The following is a 9,824-nucleotide window of genomic DNA, read 5'->3' as shown; positions in this document are numbered from 1 at the left end:
AGGTTATTTTCCAGTGTTCACTGAACGTTCGTTAGTAAGGATGTCCTATCCCAGATCAAAAAAAAAAAAAAAAAAGAACTTCAGCCCCCCCAATATTCACATTCCATACAATCCTTACAAATGAATAAAGTGCTCTTTCTTCAAAATGTCACAGTCAGTGCAGACCGAAGTTACGAATAAAAGTTTAAATTTAAAACAAACTTCACTTGATATACTGTTGCTTCCCTGTGACAATGCAATATTCCATTTCCTAGAACAATAAAGAAACTGAAAAAAAGAGAAGAAATTGTATTACTACCTTGCAAACTCCCCTGAAACTTTGTGTGGCGTAGTATACATACTGTAGAGTTCATAAGACGTCTATGGTGTGTTACATTCTTCTATTTGAAATACGGCAGGATTGCCACTCCACTTGCTAATTAACTGAAATCATTCTTTAAATAAAGAAAAAAGCTATATGAGGGTTACTTGAAACTCATATTAAGCTTATTCCCAAGAAATTGATTAAACTAATATTATTGCCACTCTACAACTGTGAATTTTGACAAACAATATTTCTGCTTGGGAGCCAGAATTATAAGGTAATAACTGTAAAGATAATGATCTCCAGTCATAAACTCTGAATCGTTATTTTGAAAATATGTGATAACATTTCCAAAAGCTCAAATCAATAGTTACAAAATTAAACCCAAACAAAAATTAAAAAATAAACCTGACACAAAAACTGCTTTAATATTTCTATACATCATATAACTTAATTATAAATATTCCTCTTTTCCTTCTGTAACTACAGCTTAGTTTTTCTGAAACATTTTTTTTTTTCCTTTTTACAGCATTGAATAATCCAACAATATGATGTCCAGAAAGCCTAGCAAATTTGTTTAGTTTCATTGGGAAGAGAGAGAGAGAGAAAGAGTAAATGAGAGACAGAATGAGTTAGATTCCCAGAACACATAGATTCCCAGTTTTATATCTGCTTTAGTGCTAGGAACGATGGCAAGACACTGTTTCTCTGCAGGTAGGCCTCTGTTGTGGAACGTCAATAATAATGTGCTTTCTTATAATGTGCAGAGATTCATAGAACATTTTTATCTTTACATACTGTATTCTAATACTCCAAACGGGTGCTGTCAGGATATCTGGAGCCTGTTCACCACGCAAATTCTAAAAACTATGTTTTTACCAACAGAAGTAGGCACAGGTATTTGTACACAACTTTGTAACACTGGTTTTTAGTTTATTAAAAGTATTTATACTATTCAGTTTTCTTTACTTTAAATACTGGTTTTAATATCCTGCACTTACACAGTCCCTTACGTATAACCTGTCACAAACATTCACTGTCACACACACCTTTGTGCCCACCCTTTTGGGTGCCTATTAAACATTTGACTCCACAAAGGGTCTCTTTGGTTTGATGGGCGAGGTGGGACCTTGTCTGGCATCACGGGAAAGCTGGCGGTACATGTTCTCCTGGTAGGCCTGTGCCACGGGCATTGTCCGTGCCACTTTAACATCCTGGTAAGTCGGCACCTGGCTCACCCTCTCCAGGAGGTCTCGATCACGGGCCCCTCCGTTAGCAAGCTTGCCCAGGGAGGAGGGCTGCGGCTGGACGTAGTACTCATCCTCTAGCATGTGTCCATTCTGGGCATTATTGGTCTTATTGTAGTAGGCAATATTGCCTAGAGATGTAGGTGGGCTGTAGGAAGAGGCGGTGGAGGCTTGGTGGATCAAGTTGCCAGGCGAGGTGGGGCTAGTGATTACCGATTCCAGGGATGAAACGGGCCAGGCCCGGGAAGGCTGGTGAAGGTACTGTTGCTGAGTCCTTGCGGTCTTGTCAATGACGCCCATAAACGGAGTGGTCCGGGATCGGGCGGGTTCACCCGAGTAGAGTCCGCTCTGAGAGGGTGAAAGGGCAGATGGCTCGTCAAAGCTTCGCTCATATGTGGTCTGTAACGGGATTTCCATTTGGGCCATGGAGGAGGAGGGCCTGAAGCCAGGGCCTATATTGCAGCTGGAGCCTGAGGAGATATTACTGCTAGACGGGGAGAAGCGAAGATTTACGCTCTGGGAGTGGATCAGTGGTCTGGGGGTCGGTACGTGCTGCTTTAGGTCACTTGTATTGGCACTGATAGGTCTGCGCACTAGGTGGGGGATCTCCGGAGAGCCCAGTTGGCAAGGTGGCAGAGCAGAGGCAGCCACTGCTCTCTCAAGTTCATGCTTGGAGACAGGATAGTATGCCGCTGACTGACTGCGGCTAATCTGGGGGGTTTGGCTGAAGCGCATGCCTCCAGGTCCCCCTGTAGCTGAACGGTAGGCTGAAGCAGGACGTTGAGGGAGCTCATCTTTCCCCAAATTTGACTCCAGAACCCCGGCAGGCCCACCTCGGCCCCCGTGCTGACAGAGAGCTCCCACACTCAGGCTGGATTGCACTTGAGACATTGACCGGCCATCCAACGAGGGCTGGTACACAAGTCTTGGCTCCCGATCTCTCTCCCTGTCCACATCCATGGAACTACCCTGATACCTGCTGCTGAGTGGATGCGCCAACTGGCTGTACACACTGTTACTGGGCTGGCTAGTTCTCACGATCTGTGCCATAGAAGGCTGCAGGCGAAGACCCTGAATCTGGTGGTGCTGGCTGGTCTGAGAGCTCTGGGAAGGTTGCGACTGGAGCTGGAAGGATCGCTGACTGCTCATCTTCAACAGTGGCGATTTAGGGCGGCTAGGTAAAGGCTCCTGCTGGTAGCGGACTGGAGAGCCAGACTGGGAACGATACAGACACACACTCTCCACTGGAGGGCTTGCTCTGAATGGAACCCCACGCCGAAGAGGAGATGGCGGAGGACTCTGGTAATCCATGCCCTGGTTCCCTCCACCGCCCATGGGTGGAGGGCTAAACCGGTAGGAGGACTGATGGGCGGGTGAAGTATGGGGTGGACTCTGGCGGTAGTGGGAGTTCTGATGTGTTGGGGAGATACATGGGGAGGTGGACTGGTAACTATGATGGGTAGGAGATGACATGGAGGAGGAGCTCGGGTGGAACTCATAGGCCTGTCCTCCAGATAGGTAGCCAGTGTCATGATGGGTCGGAGAAAGGGGTGGACTACGTATAATGGCAAGGCTTGAAGCGTTCGAGTGAATATCAGAGGCAAGACCCATTGACACGGCTTCTAGCTCTTGTTCCAGGAAGTCGTCATCCTCAAACAAATCTTGAACAGGTTCCATGTCATCCAGTCTTGGCTCAGGGGGAGGGGTATGATGAGGGGGCTCCTCATCTTCCTCCACTGGTAAAGGAGATGGTGGTGGAGATGGAGGAGGTTCAAGCTCTGGCTCCTCTGATTGGGTAACTTGCCTGTACTCCTCCTCCACGCGCTGAAGGAGTCGCTGGATTTCACGATTGTTGGGACACAGCTTTATGGCTTCCCTCAGGTCTTCTAGTGCTTCATCGAATTGCCTATGGAGTGGCAATGGAAATATTAAGCCATTTATAAGTAATTTGATGTCAAAGTAAATAAAGTAATGACCCATACCTGCTGCTACGTTTGGCACGGGCTCTGGCATAGTATGCCTCATAAGACTTAGGCTTCAGTTCCAGAGCCTTGGTAGCAAACTCTTCCGCCATACCAAAGTCCTGCGGCCAAGAAAGTGTGTTCAGTGAACTGTATTTTATTTTTGTATTCTGGGGGTTGACATTTCATTATTTTGCACAGTTGTCCTAGAGGTATATCAGCAAGGTTCTTATGACATGCTGCATACTGCAGTTACAATATTACATCATCACAAGTATATCAAGAATCTTACTGTGTGCACTAATAATCAGAATGAGACTTTGTAAAGGGTATTTTTTAGAAACGTTCATGCTGTTCTCACATTCATTTTCCTCCGACAGCGAGACAAGTTCAGGAACAAAGACACCTTGAGCTCTTTAAAGGTCTTCAGGTCCTCACTTAATCCTTCACGGGGAAATTTCTTCAGAGCATACTGGTAACGCTGAGCTGCCTCCTTCACTTTACCTTTCTGCAGGAGAAAAGATGATTGACTGTGTAAATACATAGAGCCAAGGTCTTTGTTCTAGACAAATCTGTGCAAACATTAAAGGTAAATTATGAGTAAATCTGACCTTGTAGAAACCATCTCCTTCCTCTAAAAGTTTACTCAGTAGGATAATCATGATGTCAGGTTTAGACGTCGCCATTGCCCAGGTAGCAGGACCTATGGGGTAACAGGATGTTTGATGGGTCAAAATGGACAATCAAAGGTTTGAGGGGAAAACATGGAGAGAGACGGAGGAGTGCAGAACACTCAGGAGTCATAACAAACAGATGAAGGCATGAACAACAGGATGAGGATGCCTTCAGGGCCAACTCAACTTCTCATTCCCTGTAACCTTTAATCTTTAACGATTAACAGTGATGCTATTGTTTAATTCAGGATTTCCCAAACTTTTTGTCATGCTTCAACTGTTGCCTATACAATGCAAGTAAATGGGGACCAAAACAACATTGGACCCTACTGATTTTTATTGTATAGACAAAACAACAACAAAACAAAACACTGACATTTTTCAAAATATCTTTTGTGCTTTACACAAGAAAACTCATACAGGTTTGGAATGACATGAGGGTAAATTTGTAAATTTGAGAGTTATGTCCACCTTGACATTAATAGCTCACATAAATTTCAATCTAATTTAATACATTACCATACGATTCTATTTTCATAGTTTTAATGTTATTCCAATTTTTACATGCATAGTTGGGAAACCCATGTGAGGTAGGTAGATAGAGAAATATACAGAGAGACAGACCATAGACAGACAGATGGACAGTCAGACGATAGATAGATAGATAGATAGATAGATAGATAGATAGATAGATAGATAGATAGATAGATAGATAGATAGATAGATAGATAGATAGATAGATAGATAGATAGATAGATAGATAGATAGATAGATAGATATACAGACAAACAGACATCCCTTTGAGCTAGGTACTATTTAACTGTATACCCCCAAAAATAATCGGAGGTACAATGATTGCAATCCCTATACAGAACACTTCGTCAGGACAGTTTACAGTACCAGTTAAACCTGCAGCACCCAAACACACCACTGGACACAGAACATAGAGAAGAGAGCTGCCAGGATGCCTGAAGGGAAGCAAGATGCAAGCAGTCCAAGCACAAGCATTACCTCCTCTGTGGCGACTCGGCAGGGTCTGACATCCTGTGGATGGATGTCAGGGGTTGTGAGAGCGAAGGAAGGATTAGGGTTGAGGGAAAAGTGATTGAGATGGAGTGAGCAGCACAACCAGAGGTGGTTATGAGAGTGGCGTGTGTGTAGGTGAGTGAAAGTGAGAGTGGGAGAAAGAAGAAGTGAAGAGAGATGGTGGTGGTTGTGGAAGAAAAGTGAGGGGAACACAAAAAAGCAGCTGTGAGTGGTGGGAAATAAGAGCTTCAGCTAAAGAATATAAAATTAAAAGTTAAACAACAAAACAGCACCAGCACTAACAAAGTTAAACTATCTCTCACCAACTGTTGAGTTGACAAACAGAAAGATTTTCTCAGAAAGAGAGTAAAAAAAAGGCAAACACCACAAACAAAAAGGGTTCCAGAGAGAGAGAGAGAGAGACGAAGTAAGTAAAGCACAGAGCGGCAGAATGCTACAGCAGCCAAGCACAAGCTGAGCTAAATGAAAACACATACACATATATGTTGATTTTTGTATCAAGGTCCGGACTCTCTAGTGATAATCCGTTTTCCTTTTGGGGACCATTTGCTGGCAGGGTATTTCTTGTTTTACTATGCTTGTGGGGACATTCGTTTTGCACAATATTGGCTAAGCTCGAGCCACATACACTAGGTATGTTTACATGCACATATTTACGTCAATTGCAATGAATCCAATCCATTTTCAGATTCTGCAAGTTCTGTTTATATGAACCCTAAACTTTGCGATCCGATTCACATATTCATTTACATGTGTATTTATTACATGTATTCTGAACAAAACAACATGCTCATTTCCCAGTCGCTGCATTCAGAACCTTCACTGACCAGTTCGTAAGATGTAAAATGAATATTAGTATATGCATGTGCGCAAAGAACGTTTAAATCCAATTGGGAAAGTGTTTGGATTCAAATTGATCAGATAATTTCAGGTCTTCAACACTCCTTCCAATCCGATCGAAATGCAATTCAGATCAAGCTCAACTGGATCGATTTTTAAATCTGCTTGAACCATCAATCCAGTTAGTAACAGATTATTTGGTTGCATGTAAACGTAGCTACTGTCGTACCGATTTTGGCTCCTTTCTTCAGCAGGGCGACCACCACTGACGTGTTTCTGCAGCCGACTGCCCGGTCCAGAGGACGCATTCCACTGTAATCCACATGCTCTATCAAAGCCCCATGATCCACCAGGAACTGCACCTGAGACAGAAAAAGAGCACGAAACGACTCGTCTCTCTACAGGAAACACTGCAGCATAATAGGTCAAAACAGCCGAAAAGCTGATGCCACGTTTAGAGGATCTACTTTGAACGCTCTGGGAGGAATTACTTTGAACTTTTCAGTGCAAGTCTATGAGAATTGGGGAATTTTTAATAGTTCACTAAGGGAAAACCATAAGTCCAATTAGTTATAACAGTGTGGAGGTCTGGTAACCGGAGTCAAATTAGGCTGGTGGAAGGCGTGTGGTGCTTGTAGTTTGAAAGAACTAGGAGGAAATTTTGGTCTCAGATTAAGCATTTTGAAAAATCTTAAAGGATTAGTTTACTTCAGAATTAAAATTTCCTGATAATTTACTCAGAAATTAAGGTTTTTGGGAAAAAAACTTTCCAAGATTTTTCTCCATATAGTGGACTTCAACAGTTACCAACGGGTTGAAGGTCCAAATGTCAGTTTCAGTGCAGCTTCAAAGAGCTCTACATGATCCCAGACAAGAAATAAGAGTCTTATCTAGAGAAATGATCTGTCATTTTCTAAAAAAAAATGAATAAGTTATATCCTTTTTAACCACAAATGCTCATCTTGCACTGCTCTGCGTAATGTAATCATGTTGGAAAGTAATCAAAATAATGTGTAGCGTATCGCAGAGCAGTGCAAGATGAGCATTTGTGGTTAAAAAGGATATTACTTATTTATTTTTTTTAGAAAATGACCGATCGTTTCGCTGGATAAGACTCTTATTCCTCATCTGGGACTGTGTAGAGCTCTTTGAAACTTCAGTGAAACTGCATTTGGACCTTCAACCCGTTGGTAACTGTTAAAGTCATTTATATTCATTTATATGGAGAAACCATAATTTCTTTTCCACTGAAGAAAGAAGGACATAAACATCTTGAATGACATGGGGGTGAGTAAATTATCAGGAAATTTTAATTCTGAAGTGAACTAATCCTTTAACCCAAAATTGCCAAGCCAACTGAAATATTGCTCACCACTTCTGAGTCTCCATAGAAGGCGGCCAGATCGAGAGGCGTCCGTCCGTTTTTATCAGCATGGTCTGTTGCGGCACCTCTTTCCACCAAGCAATGAACCACAGACAGATGTCCTTTCAAACATGCCCAGCTGAGCGCAGTGAGACCCTCCTTATCCATAAGATCTATAGACGCACCTACAAATAATCAAAAGACGTTAGGTTTATTTGATGCAAGCCTTATAAAACTGTCCCTTTGTACCATAAAAGGTATTTTATGTACCCTGAGCCATTAGGAACTCCACCGTGTCCAAGTGCCCTTCTGAGGCGGCCATCATGAGCGGAGTACGGCCTTGTTTATCAGCCAGGTTTACGTCTGCTCCGTGCAACACCAACAGATCCACAATCTGACAGAGAGCGTACAGCTGTAACATGTAGTTAAACTCTCTATATTTAATGGATAAAGCTGGAAAAGGAGTCTTTTTCAATTACCTGCCAGTGCCCTTGACGCACAGAGCTGAAGAGTGGCACCACCCCTCTCCGATTGGGCTGCGCCACAGCAGAGCCCTGCTCCAATAGCAGCCGACAAACATCCAGCTTTCCCCGCCCTGCCGCTGCTGACAGTGCTGAGGAGAACAGCAGTAGAGAGCTGTCAATCATGAGCTACCAGTGCACATTAAATGCATTCTTCACACAGAAAGCAATGCCAAATGTCAATGTGACAGCAAGAAGAGAAGCCACTTCAGACTCTTTCATGTCAGTTAGGATGCTGCCTCAGTAGATTTGAGTATAATTCAAATCCTGTAGGAGTGAAGCTTTACCTGTCTCACCCCACAGGGTATCATAGCTGTTAATCTGGGCGCGTTGAGTGTCCTCTTCATCCCTCTCAGGCAAGTCCAAGAGATAAGACACAATCTTAAAGACATAGACAAAATTAGTAGCTATAGGAGCAAAAAGCATGCAAAGAATTGAGTGACACCAGCAGGCCGTTACCTCAGTATAACCCATGCTCGCTGCCGCTATAAGGGCCTGCTGTATGGCGAGGCTCTTGTTGAAGGTCACAGGCTGTGACGATGTCTGCTGCTGAGTCTGAGCGTCTGCTTGTGTCTGTTGTTCCGACTCGTCTGGAGTCTCTTCCTGCTCCTCCACCTTCTGCTCGGACTCCTGCGGCGTCTGTACTGAATCGTCCTGTTGCTCAGGGCTGGAGGGCTGTGACTCCAGAGGCGTGGCTTGTGTGGGGGAGGGCGTGGCATCTGGCGGTGTGGGGGAGGGTGTGGCCTGTGGCTGTGTTGGGGAGGGTGTGTCTTGTGACTGTGTAGGGGAGGGGGTCTGGAGGTGTGTCTGGCCCCAGTCGCTCTGAATGAGGAACTTCACCACCTCCAGGTGCCCTCTAAGAGCAGCGTGCACTAGGGCACACTGACCGTGCTTGTCCGAGTGGTCGAGCTATGGAGAGAACAGACACACACAAAAATATTATTCAGCAAGGTCTGATGTGAACTGAGCACACAAAAGCCAAAATTGTAAGCTCATATCTTATTGACTGGCTTTAGGCAATTTCCATGAATCATGGATGGATTTTTATCAGTCCTAAAAAGTGCATTTACAAGGAAGAATATGTAGGAATAAAACTGAGAGGAATATCTAGTCTAGTGTATCTCAGAGAGGGCATTGAAATGTTCTTGGGGGGGATTTGTTTAACTCTTTCCTCGCCATTGACGAGTTATGTTGTCTTTTATGAGAAAATGTTTCCCTGCCATTTCACTGCAAGTAATTTTCTTTAGACAATAATTTGGCGAAAACCGCTCAATTCATATGGATTAGTTTTCCAATTTCTTTATGAACTTTTTAAAGCGTCAAAGTGTCAGTGGCAAAGGAGGAACAGAAATCTATCAGAATTCATCAAAAATAATTTATTTGTGTCCCAAAGACGAACGAAAGTGTTACGAGTTTGGAATGACATGAGGGTTAGTAATTAATGACAGAATTTTCATTTTGGGGTGAACTAACCCTTTAAGGTGAGTTTACACCAAAGATTCACAATGAGATGAGCTAAAATTTGTAGCTTACTCAAAAGAATATGGTTTGCAACATTCTAACACCATCAGTGCATCTGAAATGTATATAGTATGAATATGGGAATGTAATCAGGACGTACTACATCCGCCATGTTGTTACTATCATGTGACCTTCCAGCATCAGTTGTGTTGCTTCATAAATCCTCTCCTGTGGACTCATGGGATAGTGAAGTGTCCATCATGGTACTTTTTGCCTGTTTTTCGAATACTATGTATTTGGACATACTATGTTGGTGTACTGTTTTTCTGCATACTATATAGTAGGGAAGTATTTGATTCCAGACACAGAGAGTGTCTAGACTGGACGCATCAAAGCAAACATTCTA

The 9,824-nt window shown here is 43.3% G+C and overlaps 1 protein-coding gene across 2 annotated transcripts in view; it reads right to left on the bottom strand.

The window, feature by feature from the left end:
* Positions 1 to 32: 32 nt before the first annotated feature.
* tanc2b (tetratricopeptide repeat, ankyrin repeat and coiled-coil containing 2b) overlaps positions 33 to 9,824 on the bottom strand; it is a 207,613-nt gene continuing 197,821 nt past the window's right edge. For both annotated transcript variants that reach the window (XM_067369441.1, XM_067369442.1), the window contains 10 exons: positions 8,417 to 8,866; positions 8,245 to 8,338; positions 7,916 to 8,049; positions 7,707 to 7,830; positions 7,446 to 7,621; positions 6,303 to 6,435; positions 4,124 to 4,215; positions 3,874 to 4,020; positions 3,534 to 3,634; positions 33 to 3,457 (listed from right to left, as the gene is read on the bottom strand). In XM_067369441.1, coding sequence (XP_067225542.1) covers positions 1,381 to 3,457; positions 3,534 to 3,634; positions 3,874 to 4,020; positions 4,124 to 4,215; positions 6,303 to 6,435; positions 7,446 to 7,621; positions 7,707 to 7,830; positions 7,916 to 8,049; positions 8,245 to 8,338; positions 8,417 to 8,866 — 3,528 coding nt within the window. In that variant the 3' untranslated portion in view covers positions 33 to 1,380. The remainder of the gene's footprint in view (positions 3,458 to 3,533; positions 3,635 to 3,873; positions 4,021 to 4,123; positions 4,216 to 6,302; positions 6,436 to 7,445; positions 7,622 to 7,706; positions 7,831 to 7,915; positions 8,050 to 8,244; positions 8,339 to 8,416; positions 8,867 to 9,824) is intronic.

Source organism: Chanodichthys erythropterus, chromosome 19, assembly GCF_024489055.1.
Source record: "Chanodichthys erythropterus isolate Z2021 chromosome 19, ASM2448905v1, whole genome shotgun sequence".
In the NCBI taxonomy this organism is placed as follows: domain Eukaryota; kingdom Metazoa; phylum Chordata; class Actinopteri; order Cypriniformes; family Xenocyprididae; genus Chanodichthys; species Chanodichthys erythropterus.
Note: the sequence above shows the minus strand (reverse complement) of the source record. Positions and strands in the feature narration are given on the sequence as shown.